The sequence below is a fragment of the Polypterus senegalus genome, chromosome 13, assembly GCF_016835505.1.
Source record: "Polypterus senegalus isolate Bchr_013 chromosome 13, ASM1683550v1, whole genome shotgun sequence".
NCBI lineage: Eukaryota > Metazoa > Chordata > Cladistia > Polypteriformes > Polypteridae > Polypterus > Polypterus senegalus.
Genome location: NC_053166.1, coordinates 80,063,473 through 80,086,584, shown reverse-complemented (window position 1 = coordinate 80,086,584; position 23,112 = coordinate 80,063,473). Strand labels below are relative to the sequence as shown.

Sequence of the window (23,112 nt, the reverse complement as noted above, 5' to 3'; positions counted from 1 at the left end):
TCTATCATTTACAGTAGTGTGAAAAACTATTTGCCCCCTTCCTGATTTCTTATTCTTTTGCATGTTTGTCACACAAAATGTTTCTGACCATCAAACACATTTAACCATTAGTCAAATATAACACAAGTAAACACAAAATGCAGTTTTTAAATGATGGCTTTTATTATTTAGGGAGAAAAAATCCAAACCTACATGGCCCTGTGTGAAAAGTAATTGCCCCCTTGTTAAAAAATAACCTAACTGTGGTGTATCACACCTGAGTTCAATTTCCGTAGCCACCCCGAGGCCTGATTACTGCCACACCTGTTTCAATCAAGAAATCACTTAAATAGGAGCTGCCTGACACAGAGAAGTAGACCAAAAGCACCTCAAAAGCTAGACATCATGCCAAGATCCAAAGAAATTCAGGAACAAATGAGAACAGAAGTAATTGAGATCTATCAGTCTGGTAAAGGTAAAGCTTTCAGACTCCAGCGAACCACAGTGAGAGCCATTATCCACAAATGGCAAAAACATGGAACAGTGGTGAACCTTCCCAGGAGTGGCCGGCCGACCAAAATTACCCCAAGAGCGCAGAGACGACTCATCCGAGAGGTGACAAAAGACCCCAGGACAACGTCTAAAGAACTGCAGGCCTCACTTGCCTCAATTAAAGTCAGTGTTCACGACTCCACCATAAGAAAGAGACTGGGCAAAAATGGCCTGCATGGCAGATTTCCAAGACGCAAACCACTGTTAAGCAAAAGAACATTAGGGCTCGTCTCAATTTTGCTAAGAAACATCTCAATGATTGCCAAGACTTTTGGGAAAATACCTTGTGGACTGATGAGACAAAAGTTGAACTTTTTGGAAGGCAAATGTCCCGTTACATCAGGCGTAAAAGGAACACAGCATTTCAGAAAAAGAACATCATACCAACAGTAAAATATGGTGGTGGTAGTGTGATGGTCTGGGGTTGTTTTGCTGCTTCAGGATCTGGAAGGCTTGCTGTGATAGATGGAACCATGAATTCTACTGTCTACCAAAAAATCCTGAAGGAGAATGTCCGGCCATCTGTTCGTCAACTCAAGCTGAAGCGATCTTGGGTGCTGTAACAGGACAATGACCTAAAACACACCAGCAAATCCACCTCTGAATGGCTGAAGAAAAACAAAATGAAGACTTTGGAGTGGCCTGACCTGAATCCAATTGAGATGCTATGGCATGACCTTAAAAAGGCGGTTCATGCTAGAAAACCCTCAAATAAAGCTGAATTACAACAATTCTGCAAAGATGAGTGGGCCAAAATTCCTCCAGAGCGCTGTAAAAGACTCATTGCAAGTTATCGCAAATACATGATTGCAGTTATTGCTGCTAAGGGTGGCCCAACCAGTTATTAGGTTCAGGGGGCAATTACTTTTTCACACAGGGCCATGTAGGTTTGGATTGTTTTTTCTCCCTAAATAATAAAAACCATCATTTAAAAACTGCATTTTGTGTTTACTTGTGTTATATTTGACTAATGGTTAAATGTGTTTGATGATCAGAAACATTTTGTGTGACAAACATGCAAAAGAATAAGAAATCAGGAAGGGGGCAAATAGTTTTTCACACCACTGTATGCAATTATGGGGCAGCCTTGATCCTTGCCAAAGCAGGACAGTGCACTGATATTGATGGATTAGGCCAATAAGTGTTCCAAGAATTGCACTAGGAGATTATGTCCAATGTTGCATCCATGCGAGCAGCGAGCATCCAGGCGAAACTGTTAAAGTAAGGATTCATTGACCCAGTGCCTGGGAATCTGCAGTCACTAACAGACTGTTTCCCGTTGTCCACAACCTGGACGATGAAGTCCACTGATGTCACTGCCGACTCATCCATGAAGGTCCTGCTTCTTTTAATAAAAAAACGAATCACCCGGAAGTAGCCATTCATTTCTAAATAGCATGGAGTTCAAAAAATTCTCAACAAAAACGCTTTAGAAAAGAGACATCACCAGACAAGAATGTCCATAAACATTCCCAAACTTACTTGGACTTTTATTTTTTAATTTAGTTTGTGAGTATTTAACTGGGTACTGACTGGAGCCTCAGTTCTTTGCCATCTCCCTTTTATTCTTTCATATATTACACCATGTATGTCTATCTGCCTCAACATTTAAGTCCCAGCTGACCTATCTCTTCTATATTGCATGCCATAAATGACAATTACAAGCAAACAATACTCACTGTAAAACTTGTTCATTATTTTTAGCCCTTTCTTTACTTTCAAAAACCACTTCAGCCTTTAAAACATCTTTTTCTTTGTGAGGCTCTAGTGCACTTGCAGGAACTGCTTGATGGATAATCAATACTCTGGTTTTTCATCATTTAGGTAATATTGTTAATGATGGCTTTGCAATAGTGTTCAGCAAGAAAGATGCCGCAGAAATAAAGTTTAATTGACTGATTAAGTAATCAAGATAGCAGGCAGAGATAAATCTCAAGTGATGCTGATCATCAAGGGTCAAAACAAAGGGAGGGATGAGACAAGTATAATGTATAGCATAATATCATTTTTTAGTCATTGGTTACATCACCTAAACATTGGAAAGTTAAGGGTGTGAGTTATTCACTCTAACCTTACGTCGGTTTTAGTTTATGTTCTGACACTCCTGCATAAGTTGCACACATTTGAACTGGAAAAAACTTCAGTGTAGAAGCTGAAAGTAAAACTACACTGTGAGCTCTCCATAACCTTACGTTTAACTTTAGGAGTGGAAGTCAGCACCTATAAAATGTAGTTTTCCTAATGTGCCTTGAGCTTCATAAGCTGCCAGATATGTTTAGCTTAAAGAGACCAAGACGGGTTAGTCTGCTGAAAACTGTCACCTAGAACAGCATTTGTGAAATACGTAGATCAGCATAAGACACCTAAGTCAAGTCAGCTGACATTAATTGCCAGTTTACAACATCAATGAGGAGACAATCAAGCTTTGCCATGTAACTACTTACTTGAAAATGCTCCATTCTGGCTCAATTTTGAGCACAGTGGGGTCTTCTGTGTAGAAATACCGCACCTCAGGATTAATCACCTCAGCTTTATCAATATACAGCTTGACAACAGTGGGGCCTGAGCCAGCGGAGGAAGCTGGAGTAAAGCACACAATGTCTCGAACGCTCCTCCTAATGAAAGGGAGGAACGAGAGAGTTATACATAAAAGGCATATATCTAGGCTCCTTATTGTCACAATTATAGAATAAATTGGAGAACAATCATTTAATCACAGACCCCCAAAAAGGATACCAACCTGATAAACAGACATTCATCCTGTCCTACAAAAACTGTCACAGAGCTGCCGGCATCCAGCTGCTTTCCCAAGATTGTCAGACGAGTACCACCGGATACAGGACCCCTCTCTGGCCACACTTTATTGAAGGTAGGAGTCTGGAGAAAGGAAATGAAAAGAGACTATCTTTAAAGAGAAAATACAAATGTGATTCTGAAGTTGGTTATCTTCGATTTTTAGTTGAGACTTGGCAACTAATCTTCCAGGAGGAAGATGTCGGCAGCTTCATCCTGGCTCATTATTGCAAGGTTAGACAAGCCCACATCAATACAATTACATTTTATATTGCAAATATCTGGACTTCGGTGCAGCCTCCTCGATTGGAAAACAATTCATCTGTAATTTAAAATATGCTAAGTTCCATCAGTGTGGCTGGGAGAGTGGAATACAGAGCAGCTACTAGGCACTAAATTTACCTCCCGCTGAAGAAGATTAATATTACTGAATTAAAAAAAAATTATTATTATTGGCAATTTCACATGATGGAAAGGGAAAAAAAATCATGAAATATGAATCCTTAAAAGCAACACTAGGTTTCCTGAGGGAAAATGTGGAATGTTGATCTGACATCCAGTACAAAAGTGTGCAAATGACAGGAAAGATGGCTGGGTAATGTAAAACCCTGATTACATGACAGTGATATTTGTTTCTCTCCAAAAAGACAAAATAAATGATATTTTTCTAATACTGTACAGTTCAATTGTTAAATTTGATATTGTACTGTAATCTTGTTAGCCCTTTTAAGCGCCTTGTGTTATTGCATCCTGTTAATGGTGCTATATAAAATAAAGATTGATTGATAACAGATTAAACTTCCATCTTTTCTAAAAAGGCTGGCAATAACACTATCATGCTCAATTAATATTAGACCTAAAATAAGTTGATTTACTAAAACTGTATAAAAATATTTAAGGGAGCAGACACGAAACCAAAATGTTGTAAATGCTTTGACTTTGTGTTAGTAGCCAGAGTTTTATCCATTTATCTGAAAGACCCCAAGGAGAATGGCTGCAATAGTAAGCACCTGCTCTCTTGTGTCTACAAACCCGGCACCCGGTCAGAATCATAGGACTCTGAAGGCCATTTTGTCAGCATTCGGTAGAAGACAGGAGCCAGAGCTGGATAAGATATAAGTTCATCATAAGGCACATTCATTAATAACCTCATCAATTACAGTCAGCATTGAAACTATAAAATGTATTTTTAGAGTATGGAGGCAAAAAGAGAAAAAAAATACAAACATGGGGGCAATGTGCAAACTCCACACCAAGAGCTATAAGCCTGCTGCGCTAATCACTTTGCTGTCCCTTTTTAAAAATTATTTTAAAGAAAAACACAAGAATGGTAGAGGTATATTTGAGATCTATAATGCTGTCCACCTGCTAACATTTCAGGAAACCTCTTCTTTCCCAAACAAGGCACGTTGGAAGTATACAATGTACAATGCAGTTTTCCCCGATAATAAATAAAAGTCTAAATTAGTGTAAGTCGCCTAAATTGGGTATGTTCATAAGAATTGTAATAATCTATTTCCTGAGGTAAAAGTACACAATAAACAAGAAAAGTTACGTCAAATATTTGAAATATTAAAACGTGTGCTTCAATTTAAATGTTTTAAATCTGAATATTTTCAATTATAATAGACATTTGTCACCCTCTGATAGAGGTCTATAGTGGGCTAGATCCTTAGTAATAGATCAGAAATCAAAAATAGCATCACATTTATAATCACTGGCCTTGAAATAGTTGAAAATGATACATCACATGTTTATGTTTGAAAGTTGGCATTTTTAACCTTTTGGGAGTGGCTCTTAGAGGGCTAGGACCACAGGAGAAGAATCAAATATCAAAAATATCATCATATTCATGATTATCAACTTTGAAATAGAAAAAAATGACACTCTATATGCCTATATTACTGATCCACATTTTTTTAAATTTTGTGAAAAGAAGTAATTTGACCCCTGGTATCCCATTAGGGGGTGAAGCCCTTGCATCGGTTAATATGGTACGCACAACTACAAGTTCATTTTATCTTATTATTTTTGCTGCAGATATGGTCTAAAAATCAGAATCAGAATCACATTTATTAGCCAAGTAAAAAAGGAATTTGACACCGGTTTGTCTAATAACTCAAGTTACATGACAGACATACACATATATATATATGGAAGAGAAGGTCTGTGATACGGTTTGCATATTAGCAGCTGGAGATCCACAAAGGGAGAAAATGAATCACGTATCATAAAGTAGTTTTTATTCCTGAGCTTTCAACCCCTACCAGGGGTCTTCATCAGAGGATAATGCTTAGACTTACAAGAGTCAAAGGCAATATATAGCAATACCTTACATGGGTGGCAAGGTCCATGTGGGGGGGTGGGGTTGTTGGGAGTAAAGTCTTGTTTATTAAGAATAAGTTCTTCTTAAGTTTGTATATGCTGGATTTATGTCCAAGTGTCTGTTGATGGCGTTCTCATTTGATAAACCAGGATTCAGCCAGCTCTCTGGCACTTTTATTATTGGCTTTAAATTTTACTTGTACATCGTCCCAATTTAATGTATGTCCTGTTGATTTAGTATGCTTATAGATCAATGACAGTGCGTCTTTTCTTCTGACGGCGTTGTGGTGTTCCTTCTGACGCCGTTGCGGTGTTCCTGTATAAGCTGCTAATATATATATCCAACATATGTCTGTCTGTCCGCATTTCACGAAAGAACGACTTAATGGATTTAGATTGTTTTTTTTCTATAATTTGCTTGAACATTCCGGTTGATTTTGCCACTTCTCTCATCGTGCTACGTATCATTGTTTGCTTGTGGCACCAATATATTTGCACGAACCCGAGAAAGAGGCTGCGGGCCGAGAGGAGGGTGATGTGGGACCTCAGGAGTAGGGAGCTTGGTGGGGCCCTCCTCACTCACACGCTTTAGCCTCTGTTCGAGTCAGTCTACTTGTCGCCACATGTTGAAGCGTACCTTCTTTCCGCTTAGCTAGCGATACCTGTTTGTTCAGCAGACATTATCATCTACAGATTGTTAAAGAGTAACGTTTGATGTTTTTGAGAGAGAGATCACAGCTATGTTTGTTTTAGAGGGCAGCTGCTGATTTCTTAAAGATATCATGGCCACACCCGTCAGAGCTGAACACGATCAAATACAGTGCCAACGCTTGACGTTGGAACGTACCTACCGCTTAGCTAGAATTAAATTTTTTATTTTTTTTTATTGATTTTTCAAGTTTGTCCTCTTTCACTACGCGGGTGGAGCTGCGGGGGACATCTAGTCTGAGATAAATATGAGACAAAGGATGCATACAAAGTGCAAAGTAGTGAAGGAAATACTGAAATAAAAACTGAATTACTCTTTAGATATATGTAAGAATAATGCAAGATATTTGTGCAGGGAGGGGTGTACCCACATTAAGCAAGGCTAGCTATAAGACATTATACTCTATTATACTATATAACAATATATTAGAACATCTGTCTATCAGTTTGGCATAGTTTAGTCTATAATATCTGGCAGATGGGAGAATTTCAAACAGGTTATGGCCAGGATATGAGTGGCTAGTGATTATTTTCATGACTCTGAAATAATACAGGTGGGAGGACTGGTGCCCGTGATCTGTTCTGCACACCACACTATTCATCTATTCATTGTAGCCTGTTCTTGTCATGAAGGTGTTTTTGTGTCTAGAGGGCTAAAAATTAGGGTTAAAAAAAAAAGCTCAATAATCTTGTATAACTAGACATAAAGACAAGTTGAGCAGTATATCACATATGGCAGTCCTTCTTGTAGGAAATGGTTTCAAAGCATTTATAAGTATTTCTAATGAACATAAAAAATTCACTATTTGCTGAAATTTGAGCAATTCCACTAGACAAACATCTTCATCTAGCTTGCATTATTGCATATGCTCATTTTATTTAATTTAGGATGGTACAGAAAGAGATGAACAAGAATGTTGAATACAATGGTGCAATTCTGTTTTCTTGCTTAGGCTGGAGGCCAGTCATGACCTGACTATCACACTCCAAATGTCTAAATGAACAAGGCCACAAGAATAGTATATTTAAGGCAATTGTGCAATAAAAGATTTTGCAACCCTACTCCAATGGCTGTGTTTGTAAAGTGGGTTAGTAGGAGATTTAGGAAAACTGGGTCAGTATGAAAATTAAAAAGAAAGAAAAAAAATCAGTGAAACATAAAAAGAAAGTTAAGTTGCTAACACAATGTCTGGCTGTTTAGTCTGCTTTCCAGATATATGCTTCAAGTGGAGTAGAAATCCGAGATATACAGATGTGAGTAAGGTAGAGATTCTAAAAAGAGGCAATAAAACGTGTAGAAAACTACTGCACAAATGTATACATCAGTTAGCAAAATGCTTACTTCTACTGGCTTAAGTCAAAGATGGAACCCAAAGCAAAATTTTACAAGTTGATATCTCTTCAGAGTGCATACAGTAAGACGGACTAAATGAGAAGCCGAGGCAGGCTGGCACATACCACGAAGCTGTAACTCTGCTGTGATTGAGTACGATATTCTGCGCTGCAGTCTCCTATACACAACTCCACAGGGCCTCCAGGAGGATTGGGAAGGAGTGACTCTTCCATGTCACAAACAATCCTGTAAAAGACAGGGCCAGATGGGAAAGCAGATGAATTTCTAAAAGTGTTTAGAATAACAAGATAACAAGAGAGCAAGAATTAATGGGGAAGAACGATGCTGAAGAGCAGATTGCGTCTTCAGGATAACCTAAGGCAGACTAAGCATCCACCAATCTTCCTCTTTAGGACAAAGACTGCAAATCCGACTTACTTTTCTGCACTGATGTACTCCAAAGGGACGGGATTGCAGCGCACACCTGCCACTCTGACATGGGTGATCTCTCGGACTTGGAGGCCCAGGTTCTCCCCAGAAATTGAAATGCGTGTGCCACCTTCTTTTGGACCGGTTAATGGGTAAATCTCTCGGGAGAACACAAACAAAAACATTAACCATCATGTACTTAGCAAAACCAACTGCTGGGCATTAAAGGGATTCAGAACAACACTAAAAAACAAATGAATGCAAAAAGAGTGAAATATTTTTTGCAAAGTGTTACTCACAGAAATAAATATTGCTTTTTTCTCCTTCGTTAGAATTTATTTGTAAAGTGCTATATAAAATAAAGGTTGTGTCAAAGACATGGGAGTGCAAAGGTGCTCGTCGTGTATAACAATCCGATTATTCAGAGTAGTAGCCAAGCAATATTACATATAAAAGCAACATTAATAAATGCACTAAAAGGGTTGCTTTGGGAAAGTTACCTTAAGGGGAGCCAGCAATTTCTGTGCAGTGGGTACGGGTGCTGAGCAATGCAGCGTTTAGTCTCTGAACACCTTGTGATACGTAATGATTGGTCAGCAGGTCAATTTCTCTTGGGGTTTAATCTATATAGGCTGGAGCTTAAGCACAGGCTAGTCAAGCTTGATCAGGCTCTGGATCAAAACCAATTAGGTGGCATCAGTAAGCAATGCAAGTTGATTGTTGTTCTAGTGGAGACATGGCAGTGCAAGATGAGATAGACGACTGGTGGCGTGATGCATGGCTGCAAGGTTGTATATCCTGGAGCTGTAGCGCTGCACTGAATACTAATTTCATGCCACCTTTTACTGTCTCATAAACACCATCAGTTGTTTTATGAGAAACACTTGGTCTTTTCTTTTGTCGGTGTCCTTTTATATCAATCGATTACACTGCTCCTTTAATTATCAGTCCTTTTTGTTATGTCGTCCACCCCACTTTGTACCGTATAATTTATTTTGACATCCTTTAATGTGCTTTTCCATTTCCTACTTTAAAGGTGAGCTTTTAGGTTCTTTACTGAAGCAAATACATTACCACTACTGTACTATAATCTTGACTTGCTCCTTTAATCAAACTCCCCCAATCTCTCTAGGCCACCATAGTTCATCATTTCATCACTATCATTGATACCTTTTCCTTTACCTCAATGCACAATACTACTTTACTTTTCTTTAAGTTCTGTTCTATATTAGATACTTCTTTACTCCACAGTACTTTCTGTACATGCCATATGCTTACACTGTCAGAAGATACATCATCCTTCAACCTTAGCATGTGCTCTGTACATTTGCTCTGCAAAGGAATCACTTTAATACAATTTCCAGTTGACCACACGATGACATGCACGATTCTCTCCCATGCCTGCATTCCTCGCTATCACTATCTACCCCCATCACAATTGCATTGTCTCTTACACCAACCATATGATCATCCTCAGCGGGAGTCAGCCTTATAATGTTCCATGATCCCTCGTCCAAATCTGTGATTCAATGGCCGATACCTCAGAGCTGTTTAGCTGGTCAAGAGATGTTGTTAACCATATATTAGGAATATCTATCTATGCTTATGGCTCTTGGTGAAGATCCTGATAGCACTGGGCATAATGTAGGAACCAACCCTGACCTGAATGGCAGACTATTCCAATACAACCCTAACAGCCCAGTAAATGCTGTCTTTACCCTAGAGAGAGAGAGCGAGAGAGAGAGGTTGGGAGCATACACTGATACAGCATGTTGCTGCAACCACCATATGATGAACCTTTGCCCTAGTTTTGGCATTATTTTATACTCCTGTCCAACACTCAATATAGTTCTAAACACCAGTTTTCCAGAATATCATGTCTCTTATTGGAACTTTTTTACTCTGTCCCTTTCTCAATTCTCTTTTGCCCATGCAGTATTATCATTTATTAATTCATTTTCAGGGTTAGAATTATTTAACTTTGGAAAAAGTGACATATACCTCTCTGGATTTATACCCAGTCCCCTCACCTGACAGAAGGCTAGGTGATTGCACTCTCCACCAACATGTTAGTCTCTCTTGTGTCTACCTCTGTCTCTCACTGTTCATTCCATATTGGACTGCTATCTGTATTTTAAGACAGTTCTCAGCCTGGGATTTTCATTTTCAGTGTTAGGGTTAAGGTTAGGGATATAAAATACTACAACTGTAATAGTCTAAAAGTTAAGATGATAGACTTTAAATACAACTACCTTCAGTCCCTCCTATTCCTACTTGATATGCAGCTCTCAGTTAATTACTTAATTGTCAAGTGCAACCATGGAAGAAATACTGAAGCAATTTTACAGTGCATTGGTGATTTGTAGGTCACTCTGAATAAAATGACTTCTAAATGAACACATTTAAGCAGAACCACATCTCCTAGGGTCAAAAAGTCCACAAAATAACTAGTTCAGAAAGCTTAATTCTTTTAAGTCTAATGGCTGTGGTGTTGCTGAAAAATAGACTCTTGCCACTCTAAAGTGCCATTCTTTAAAACCCATCGTTTAGACTATTTATGCCCAATTGACAATGCAATTTCTTTCATGCTCACTCTTTTGAATTCTATTATATTTTGCACTACATGCAATTTCTTTCTACACTATAATTCCCACCCTTTCAGACACCATTGTTTTACACCCATTTTATTTTTTTAACATGAGAGTCGTTACTGAAAACAATTTCTACCACCCTGGTGAGAAAAGGAGGCTGAGCACGGCAAATGAAAATTCAATAGAAAATAAAAGCCAACACGGAAAAGGCCGTGCTAATAGCAGCCACTGTGCCGAGGTCACATTCAAAACATTACATGGCCAGAAATCCCCTAAAAATCATGCTGTGATCCAGACAAGTGGATTAACAGTGGCACACTAAACTAAAAAAAAACACTCCTCCATGTCTGAAGAACATTAAGAATTCTAAAGAGGAAAACTCTAAGGAATTTGGGACTATAATAGAAAAGGAAAAAAAAAAAAACAATGTTTTTGTTGTCTTTTTAGACTCTAATTTTCAGCTCGGCAAGAGATCAGTAACATGTATCCTTTGATGCCTGAGAGGTATTGAATGATGCCAGGGACCTGGATCACTAAGGAGCTTTCTGAATAAGAGTTAAAAGAATAATGTCCACAAAAGTGGTGCTGCACAGTAAAATTTGGAGAAATTGCTTGGACCATGTCAGAAAAAAGGCAAACACAAAATGTACACAGAGATTTCGAAGCCTATGCCAACAAAAAAATGAAAAGTATAGCGCTTCCTCCAAATTATACAGTAACTATACTGCACGATAACCTTAGGTCTTTTGTAGGTTGACTTTGCTGCAGACTAGGGAGTACCATTGGACTGATAAATTTTACAAATGTAAATTCTTTGTTATAGGGTTATTTTGAGTGATGTACTCATTCTACATAACTAAGAAAAAAAACAATAATGAAAAATTAGGGCTCCCTAACGCTACTGACAATGTAAATGTCCAATAATAATAAATTCACCACTGCTATCCATGAATGACGATGCAGACAAATAGGAAAGAGATAAAGACAAGTGACGTTCAACATATGCAATTTACTATTAACAAACACAAATGACAAAAAATAATCATGAAATATGCACAGAAGTGTAAACATTCATAGGCAAAATATGGCAAAAGAGAAGTAAAAAGGGTGATAAACCCTTAAAAACAGTAAGTGTAATTATGAATCAATTATAAAAACAAAACTAAAGTCTTCTCTCAAACCTGCCTTTGAGCTGAGCAGTGAACTGGTGACAAATCAAATGACGTGACAGTATTGTGTAATAATGCACAAAAAATCCTGTGGACTCATAAAACTGTGAAATCCAGTACAGCAGTATGGATTTTTCAGTAACATATAGTAACTGATTAGAAGAGCTTGGTCATTGTCTGTTCTTAAACCAGCCAACACATTTAAAAACAAAGTGCTTCATCAGGGCTCAAATCATTGATATAATAAAGAAAATGTGCACAACAGACAACTAAATAATGCAAGGTACAATATTAATCAATATATTGATACATATATGGTAATAGGCAAGACATGGACAGCAACCATATAATAAAAAGCATAAATAAATGAGTATTGATGATACTGAAAATATAAATATACCAAACAAATTTATAAATGTAGCGTACATATTAAACAGTTTTCATTGAATGGTGTGATGGACGGATCGGAATCCTGGCCAGGATGGACCCTGCTTCATTGCCTGACCACAAGGCCATTATAAAGAAAAGTCTGAGAGGGAGCTATGATATTACCCTTCCATGCCAAAACATGGATACAGAAGGACACAACAGCGGCCGCTATGTCAGTGCTGGCATCCCATTAGCAACTGAGGGACAACAGGGATGGGCTTTGGAGACTGGAAAGAGACAACACCCTCCCTTGTAAACTGGGTGGCAGCATCCCATATGGTGAGCCTCAGTATGGATGCCTGAAAGGTAACATGAGAACTGTAGTCTCATAGGGCTGTCCTGTCAGGTTATGTGGGGGCCACCAGGAGGAGCTGCTAGATATTGACTGCACAAGTACGAGGGTGGTCCTGCTTGACCTAGAAGTACATCCTATGGGTTGAACACCAGAAGTGCTCCCGGATCAGGTATTAATAAGGGAGCCTTCCAATTGGCCCAGAGAGTCAGAGATGGACATCACTTGGCTGGGAGAAGTGGAGGAAAATGGAAGGCACAAAGGAAGTGACTGACAGTACTATCAGGCTGTACTGTGTTGTGTGGGAGCCGCTATGACACAGTGGGAAGGAAACCTGTAGAAGGTACACATTTTTGTAAATAAAAACACTTTTGTTTGAACTCAGGACTCTCTGTGTGTGTAGTTGTTTCTGGGGTTAGGGTGCTATTACACCACCTACAGGCCACAACAGAAAATCTGGAAAAATTATGCATGAAGAAGGTTAGAATACTGAAACGAGAAATAGGATGAAAAAAACAAATTGTGTTGGTGAACAGCCTGACAGAATTGAAAAACAGTGGTCAACTCAAATCATTGGTCTTATCGGTCCTTGTAAATTACAGGTGTCAAGTGTTTAAATCCAAAATGATTCTCTGGGAAACAAGTGCTTACTAAAGTCTCCACTTTGGGGAGAGGTTTCAATATTTCTAAAACTGACAATTTTAAATCAGCATCTAATATTACTTTCATGTTCTGCAATACGAAACCAAAATAAAAGAATTTGCTCCGTAAATCAACAGTTTAGTACTGAAACTAATACTGTACAATGTTACTGATTGCAGTGTCAGCAGAATCACCCTCAAGTACATTAGGACAACAAGAACAGAACGGACATGCAGACACAGATAATGTCCAACTTTAAAGAACAAATTAGAATTAGATATGGTGGTAAATATTATGGCACATAAATGACTGGAAATAAGATCTCACACAAATACGTAATTAATGGAAATGTATTAAAAGTGGGAATAAGACTGAGAATATGCCATTAGCAGTTTCACCTATTCTTATTACCCAAATGAGAAGAATCCTATTGTGAGGTTTTTTGTTGGGTGTTAGTAAGTTTTTGCCAATGTGTAAAGCATGTATAAATGCATTATTAATGCATTCTGAAGAATAGCTATCATGAAAATGAGACTTCAAATCTACCACAAGAGATAAAATGTTCTCATATGTAGAACAAACCCGCTTTAGGCGGAGGAATTGTAATATAGGTAAATTGCCTATTAGCTGTCTGGGATGAAAAACTAGAGGCATGAGTTAGTGTGTTTCTGTTTGTGGTTTTGCAAAACACAGTAAATTGAAATGAGTAATTGCTTTGTAAGATAGAAATGTCTAAAAGTGATGCATTAGATTGACCATAATCCAGGGCAAAGATAAATACGAAACACAATCACGTCAATATTGATAAAAAGGTAGCAACAACACAGGATCTCTGTCCCAAACCATGAATATATCATCATTGTACCTACACCATTTGATATACAGTATAAAAGTGATTTTGTTTTGTTAACACACAAGAGTTTTCAAATGTAGAAGATTCCAGATTTGCAGAGAATGGGCTAAAGCAATTTTAATTGCAAGTCCTTTATGATGGCGATAGAAGCCGTTGTTAAACACAAAATAATTCCAATTGAAGACAAGCACAGTCAAATCATATAGAAAATTAGTAACATTCAGCTGCTATGCAGAACAATGCAATAAAGTGGAGCAAACAGCTGATGCTGCTTCTGTTTGGGGGCAGGATTCAAAATCAAACATATCTAATAAATAGTTAGGTGTGTAAGCAATCAACAATATATGGCAAATAAAATCTACAGATTGTCCAATATATATTACATAATTAGATTTTATCAGTTGTTCTTATTCATAATAAATCATTTGTTTTAAATATTATACTTGTTATTTGCATCTGCCTTTTCTGTTTGTTGTTTATGCTGCCTTACTTGATGGCAAATATATCTTAAGTGATTTATCTGATGAGACATATCAATTTAAATTGCACTTTTTTTTTATAAAAAAAAAATCTTGGGGAGGCAGACTAGGGAGATGAGACGTGATCTTCTCAGAAGACAATTTGAAGTCTCGCGAGAGACACGTTAACTTGCTAACAGCTCTTAAAACAACGACAAGCGACAAGCAAAACTCGCCAGCAGTGGAAAGCCAGCAGATGATCCAATCGCTTCTCCTTGGGTGTGTTCAGCCACCCTCCCTCTTCACAACGCGAGCGGCAGAGACACGAAGTGGCAAAAAGGACAGCTGCTGTACTGGCTTTGAAATGATCGGGTAGTGAGACAAGCAGAATAGGCAGTTCGCCAGCAGCTGAAAGACAGCAGATGATCCGACGGCTTCTCCTTAGTGTGTGGTCAGCACCCCATTCACAACGCGAGCAGCGTTATACATACTGCGAGAAACACATTTAACCACGCCCAGGGCCGGAAATAAAGGACAAGTATTGCTTTTACAACGTCATGTGAGACAAGGCAGTAAGCCATCATTTAAAACAAGTCCACGGACATCTAACCTAGCAGTTGTTGGATTGCTTTTGGCAGACACGCATCATGTGCTCCCAGCTCTTAAAACAACGACAAGCAACAAGCAAAACACACAGCTCACCAGCAGCAGAAAACCAGCAGATGATCCGACTGCTTCTCCTTAGTGTGTGTTTAGCCACCCTAACCTCTAATCCCCCTCCTCTCCACTCCCTTTACAACGCGAGTGGCAGAGACACGAAGTGGCAAAAGGACAGCAGCTGTGCAGGCTTTGAAATGATTGGGTAGCGAGACAAGCAGCTGAAAGACAGCAGATGATCCGACGGCATTTCCTTAACGTGTGTTCAGCCGCACCCCCTTCACAACGCGAGCAGAGTTATACGTCCTGCAAGGAAGAGATGTAACCACGCCGGGGCCAGAAATAAAGGACAAGCATTGTTTTTAGAAAAGTTTTAAAGTAAAAGTGAAAATAATGCATATGTAACAATTCCCATGAAAATAACAATCTCTTTAAATTGTATATCTGGTAAACCAAACACGGGGTTGGGCGAGCAAAATGAGTAGGGGGCGGAGCCCCCTAATGTTACATAAATTATCGGTTGAAAATATGTGAACCTGCCTTCTTAGAAAAGAAAAAATGGATATGAACTGAATCATGGAATCCAGGATGTCAAAGCAGCTTCAGACAAGGTTGGGTTCAAGGCTACTAGATAGTCAATACTGCAGTAAAATTAAAAATCAGGCATTAAAGAACAAGCAAACAATCCTAGAAGATGCAACAGAGCCCTGTGAGTGACTCCCACCATGTCCCATTGTCACTTCCTCCCACAATGAATTGAATTTGTTTTCACACTATGCTCATTACAGTCCGCCTTTCTAAAAGAGAATGCAGCTATACCTTGGTGATGCGGGGGTGACTGCAGCGCACATTGCGCCGACCCGGATGCATCCAGTTGAGTTCTGGGCTGTGGCAGTTCTGTCGCAGGAGGCACTTCTTATTTGCCAGGCACCATCCACAGTCAAAGCTGGGCTCTGCTTTCAGACACATCCCACAGCTCTCCCTCTGAGCCTCACATTTGTACAACAAAGCTGGGAAAAAAAGTGGAGGAGTGGGGAAATTCAATAAACACATAAATAAACAAACCACTGCAGTCACATATTTAAGAGATACCACTATTTCTCTGTCCACAATGTAATTACTGTTATGCTCTGAAAGAAGTGTTCCAACTTGTTTCCCCTTTAAAATTCAATGGTCTGATTGTTTAATTTTTTTTAATACTTTCATAAATCGGATAGTATTTTATTTATTTTGCACACCCTCACAACTATAGGAGACACAATTCAAGTCCCAACTTTAGACAGCAGACTCTGATAATTGCCAAGCAAAACAAACAATTGTTCCTCAGCAGAAATGCAAGGCCCGGGGCCGGCCGCCTCCTGCTCTCATTCTGGAATTTATATGCAAGACATTTTTATTGCCATTGCCTGTTCTTCAATGGTTTCCCCCACTGTCTTTACAGAAGTAAAGCACAACACCTGCTTCCAAGATTCTAGGAAGATTCCTTGCTAAAGACCATGGAAAAAGGGGCACGCATTGCTGAAACGGCTTATAGCTGCAAAATAAAGCAATAGAGCCTAATATCAAAAGTACAGGCCACCAGGGGAAGTTTGTAGGAATATAATTTTTTTTTTAAGTACTACATCAAGCCAAACCACACAGATACCAGAACCAACCATCGGGCATTCTAATACTTTGTCAGTATAGCTCATCTCTGTGCTTGAGATCACTTTTTTTTCTTTAATAATGCTCTTTATCAACTAAATGATATTTACTGACCACTTCTTCTGTATCTTCAGTGTCAAATGAAAAGAAAAAAAACTCAGGCAACCATAATGGTGTGCCATACCTGACAGAAGAGAGTAGGTAAAGTTCAGCTTAATAGAGAGAAAGGGACATAAGGGAACTATTCTCAATAAACAATGGCCTTTGAAGGGAACAGTTAGTGCATTCTAATTAAAAACCTTGGTCTGAAAGCAGGCCAGAGTGAGCAGACAGGCTTCAGAGGTCTATAGAACTGAAAGAAGACCTCGAGAATAAGAAAAGAATAAATTGGAACATGAATTCATTAAGCCACATCCCTTTACAAGAAGAAAAGGGAGAAGATTAAAGATGGGAGATGGAAAAATGGCACTGATAGCATAAGATATTGTACTACTACAGTCCACATTACTACATTTTTGTTTAAAAATGCAGACATCCATCTCCATTTTCGTCTTTCATTCACACTTCTCCAGTGTTTTCAACTCCAAAAAATTGAGACTTCTGAAAATGCTCTCCAGAGTCTACTGAAAATGGCAGCTTGGCATTTCAGTGTGGAAGGGCAAAAAAGCAGTTCTTTGAAAACTTAAGATGAATCGCGCTCTGATTTGTTCATGCTTATTATGTGTCTCTTCTCTGATTGGATCCTGCTCATTACAATGTCTCCCTCCACTGAGAAAATCATATTCCAGCATATTGGGCAGAGAAAAATTGCTTTCTATGGTGTTTGTTGTGCTGCTTACCTGTATGCATCTAAATTGCGTTTTGTACAGTATGAATGCTGTATACATGCACAGCAGGCAAAGAATTTACCAGTCGCAACACAATTTTGTGAATCATCCCGTGACTGGCAGCATTACCACTGTAGTGAAAAATTCAGAGCTCTGTGAAAATCAGATTGCAATTAACTCAGTTGACAGGCTTTTACCAATGGTTATTACTTAAACCTGATCCGTTAAGTAAGGAGGGGCGCTTTACGCAGAAAAATGAATAACAAAGCGTTTAACAAATTGGACAGGTGTAGAATGCAGCCAAGCTCATAAGGATACAGGACAGAGATACAAGAGAACAATGCAGTAAAGCAAAGATATAGACACATGTGAGCACACATTTAGTCATTTATTTTATCTACTGAGTTAGTTTTACAAATGTTTGGTATAAAATGCACTCTGATTAGCCATCGCCAGTTCTGAAGAGTGTTACTTCAACTGTAATGAGTGCGCTAATATGACATGGAAGTAATTTGCTATAGCTAATTTTAAGAGTTTCTGCATTTTTCTATGCTGTGAACGAGCTATCAGAGTCATGCATGTGCTAATAGTCTTGAAAGTGCATAAAGCACAAGGGAGTCTGATTTTCACTAAACAGTCCAATCAGGGATCAAATATTCCTACTGATGTGCGCATGCTCAGTGATTACAGTGCATTGTGTGCATTTTCTGTCTTTTTAGTGTGGATGGAGATATTTTGTAAGCAATGTGAAAATACTAGTAAGGAAAGAGATTGTTCTCATTAAAAAACATTGGTTTTAAGTAAAAACATAGTATTGTTGACATAGCCTATAATACTTAGAAGCACACAAGGAAGTCTCAGTGGCCTGCTTTTATTGGTACATTACTCTTAGTGAACACTTCCCAAAAGCCAAAAGTGTAAGTGGGTGCTGAAGAGTTCACTGATTTTGTTGGTAAAGTCTAGTTTTGTGGCACAGCTCTTTCACAATTGCACTGGCAATATCTGGTCCAAAATGCTCTTTTGATAAATCAATATTTAGAATGTTTATTCTTTTTAAATATCAATTTTTACCATTTTTTGGAATAAAAATTCTGTAAGCTTGCACTTCAGCATGTGAGCTCATGTACTCATTGCTTGGTAGAAGCTCATTCTAAAGCCATAAATACAGCATTTGTGTCTCACAAACATCTTGGACACCCCCGCTTTCCTAAAACATGGCTTTGGTAAACTCACAGGTGCACAAACTTCATTTTACAATGCAACACAGTTTTTGGATCACTTGTTCCAACAAGGCTCCTGCCAATCAGTTTATTTGTATATCTAACATGTAATTAAATATCTCGCAACACTACACTGAAATTAAAATTGAAAAGGAATCAAACAATGCGTTCAAATGCATAGGAAGGAGCAAGCAGTATCAGTAAAGAACAATGCATTAAATTGAGCAAGCAAAAAACACGCAAGGCAAAATTCTATTTAGAAATTGCTACAGACTAAATTAGGTAACATGGTAATCAAACGCAGAACATTCACTTTGATTCTCAATGTAAGGATTCAAGAAGCCACAGAGAAAGAATTCAAGAGAGCGGTCAGACACAACAGGTCAAACAACAAACAGTGAAGTATCAGAACTTCTAAAATGTTGGCTTCAGAGGATCTCGGGGCTTTGTAGGTAAGCATACAGCAGGGTTACCTGTAGAATTATGAGATTATGATATTTATGCAAGAGTTCTAGAATTAGCATTTTACACCATTTGGAATTTGCTCATTACTCTTTTGCCAGGAACAATAAAAAGGGACTTGAGGCAATCCTAAGTGTTTCTGTGAATGGGATAATTAAATTATGTTGGACTTTGGGAATGTTAAGTGTTAGAAGCTGGTATACAGGTAATGTGGAGAAGGTACTGCACTACATGATAATGTGGGGGCTACAATGATAAAAAAGATCCATCAGTAGAATTCTTGAAAAGTGCTCCAAAGGACACAGAGAAGTTAAGAGAGTTAATGAAATAGCTTTCTGAAAACTGACCCATCTTGTTGGGAAAAATAAGCAAAGTTGATTAAGGCACAGAAAAGTAAGATAAGAATCAAGGTTATAATTATTTTAGGGATTAGGAATTGTGCCAACCAGCATGCAAGCTTAATTTTTGCTAGACTGGGGTCATGTTGATGGAAGCTAAAAAAAAATAATCAAACCCAAGTTTCTTCTTCCTGTCCATGAAAGTGATTTCATTTTGACACTGCTTATAGATGAGTGCCATTATCAGCACAAGCAAGGAACATAAGCACATATACCGGTCAGTTGAGTAATCTACTGAAGTGTAAAACGAATAGTTTTCAATTTCAAAGAAAGTCAAGTGAAGGTGTTAGTGATGGACTCAACATGTTAAGGAAAAGTTGGTTTGTCAATGAAGGTGTTAAAGTGCTTTAGGAGTATGGCAAATAATTCAAAACAGCAATGAAGTCAAGGAGAGGATGGGCAGGGAGCAATGCTGAAACCACATATGACATTACTGTCAAATCTGTTCATGACTGTTGTAGAAAAAGAAGAAATGCAAAGACATGCAACCAGAACTGCACACATTTCTAAATTACTTCAGAAGGTACACGGGAAAGGAAAAGACATAAAAGCTAAAAATGCAGCCTTAAGGCATTAAATCCTGGAGGAATGAGACAAGTCTAGCTAACACTATAGAACTATACAGTACTGCATAACATGCATTATATGTATTCTTAAAATTCAGGTAATTTGGGAAGTAAATACATATCTCATGTCTCAGTGTTTCAGCCATGTTCCTATATGATGTCTAAGTCACAAGATCACTGAGACCAAAATAACAGCATTCGCCTGCTAATCACTGGGTTTTCAAGTGGTAACATTACTAGAACAAAACATGGGAGGGTCAGGAATAAAAATGTTCACCTTTCATGGATGCTGGTTTGTCAATGAAGAAATCTTCATCCCACACCACTGAGAAATCCACAGCCAGGTCCCCAACGTCATCACCCTCGTACCAATACTGAGGAGGAAAAGAAAGAAGTGTTTATCACAGCTCTCCACATTCTCACAGGTTCTTTGTATTTCTGATCTTCTCTGGGGATGCCACATTTCAGTTCATGAGTTTCTTTAATCTTTACTATCATGCAACTTTATTATACAGCAACAAAGAAGTGGTAACCTGCTATGATATTAAAGAAGGAAGGCAAGCTGCTGTCTCTGAGGCATTTACTGAAATACAGCAAGAAGATGGTTTTCAAAAATAGCACAGAGGTTCTCATTATATAAGGCTCTGAGATAAATTCTTTACTCCTTCCTTCCTTTGTCTTCCTTTTATTTTCTTCAGCCCAGTACTGGGTAATGAAAGAAAATGAAACAGAATAAAATATATATAACAAAAGACCAACAGAACATCAACTGGAAAAGTCAAGGCAGTTGAAATATGCAAAAAAACTAAATTCAGCTCAGTGGATTAGAAGGATAATGTACAGGGATTCTCTCATTTAATGTTGCAAAGAGCAAATGATTAATCAAAGATTTACATCTGAATCTATATGAACTCAGCTTAACACCCAGTGTAGGAATTAAAAATTCAATCATAAAGCCACCTTTAAAAAATAATAAAAACAACAAACGTGAAAACCTAAACACTCTGATGATGACTCACAATTTCACAATTGGTGGGTTGTTGTATTTTGATCTCCTTCCACCATTAGGGCCCTTTATTAGTTTTCTTCTCAGCCTAATGCACAGTGGTTTTGGTTAGTAGCCCACCCTCAATTTTAAGGTGCTACCTCTTGTGAATGACATTTCTTTGAACTTTCAAATGATGTCCATCAGTTCAACTACACCAACATGCTCAGTGTTGTTCTCTAGGACGTTCTGAAACTAGAAGTGTTTCATCCATGATGCCCACTGGCTAACTTTGTTGTCCAATGTACATTATGAATATTGTAATACTGCCTACAAATGTAGTTTGTCTGCAATGTTGTCTCCTGGTAGATTTTCTGGAAGAGTGCAAAAAACAAAAACTATACTTATTCATGTTTAGTTTAAAATCATACCCTAACAGTATTTAAGAAATGGCTAGATGGGATATTTTGATAAAATAGCACCTAGCTGGCCAAGGCTACATCCACACTATTATATTTTAATTTAAAAATGTCACTTTTAAATTAAAACTATCTTCATCCATGCAGCATTTACAACAGAATTTTTGGCCCATACTTAAACAACAGAAAATGCATATGATGTAGTTGCCCAATTACAATGGGCATTCACTCAGCACAGACATCTTTAACCAGGCAAATGGCATATAATTTTGGCACAATTTTACACCCAATTTGCAGTAGCCAACTGATATTTTCAGTCAGCCTCAATTCAGTTTCATCTGCCATCATTTCACATGCAGCATGAGAGTGGTTGCTATCAGAAGAATTTCTGTCATGTTCAAAATTTCAATTAGCTGTCTTGTAGTGTGATAGATCTCACAAACCGAATTTTATGTCACCATCAAATTTCCTGAAATTCATTGTGCAGTGACAGCCGAGACTGTGCATTGTATACAGTACGTATAGTCTAAGCACCCATGTCGTGTCACGTCAATCAGAGCAAATGTTCTTGTGCAGTCTGAGCATGTATGTGACTGGTGACTCTATCACACAGTGTGAACACTCGCTTGACCACTACTTCCAAAAATTGCAAAGAATGCACTTCAGCTGCATACAGATAAGCAACACAACAAACGCTATGGAAAGCAACATATATCGCAATATGTTTTTCTTCCACAAAAAGAGACCAATTAGGGAATGAAATGCTGTTATGAGCAGAATCCATTCAGGAAAGAGTCACTTATCAATCACAAACCAGCAAGAGAACAATGTATTCTTTGTTGAAAAATCTTTCATTTTTGCCCATCTGAACTGAAACATCAGGCAGTTTTTTAAAAAGTATATGGCTCTCAAGATGCTTTTCAGAAGCATTCATTTTTTGCATTGAAAATGAGAGGCAAAAATGGAATGAAATGTCTGAAACAAAAATGTATTAATTTAGATAGGGCCCAAATGAGCTTGATGGGCTGAAAGGTCTCCTGTCTTTTATGAAAAATCTTAATGTACTTTTCAGGGCTGAAATGTTTGTGGTCTTTGAGACAATTATTGATGGAAATGGGAAGAAAAGGCATCATATGACTGTACATGAAAATGGAAGTTTTTGTCATAACTTTTGGTAAATTGTCTTTATATATAACTAGCAAAATACTCGAGCTTCGCAGCGGAGAAGTAGTGTGTTAAAGAAGTTATGAAAAAGAAAAGGAAAAATTTTAAAAATAACATAACCTGATTTTCAATATAATTATTTTGTGAGTGTTATGAGTGTTGCTGTCATCAAGGATTTCATTATCATTATTTCTTTCAATCAGGTTCGTATTTGGAG

At 38.1% G+C, this 23,112-nt stretch overlaps 1 protein-coding gene across 5 annotated transcripts in view; it reads right to left on the bottom strand.

Annotated features, from left to right (window-relative positions):
- Positions 1-23,112, bottom strand: part of plxna3 (plexin A3) — a 314,725-nt gene that overhangs the window by 55,130 nt on the left and 236,483 nt on the right. For all 5 annotated transcript variants that reach the window (XM_039773770.1, XM_039773774.1, XM_039773773.1 and 2 more), the window contains exons 11-16: positions 20,605-20,701; positions 16,030-16,220; positions 8,129-8,277; positions 7,816-7,936; positions 3,272-3,408; positions 2,976-3,146 (exon numbers count right to left, since the gene is read on the bottom strand). In XM_039773770.1, coding sequence (XP_039629704.1) covers positions 2,976-3,146; positions 3,272-3,408; positions 7,816-7,936; positions 8,129-8,277; positions 16,030-16,220; positions 20,605-20,701 — 866 coding nt within the window. The remainder of the gene's footprint in view (positions 1-2,975; positions 3,147-3,271; positions 3,409-7,815; positions 7,937-8,128; positions 8,278-16,029; positions 16,221-20,604; positions 20,702-23,112) is intronic.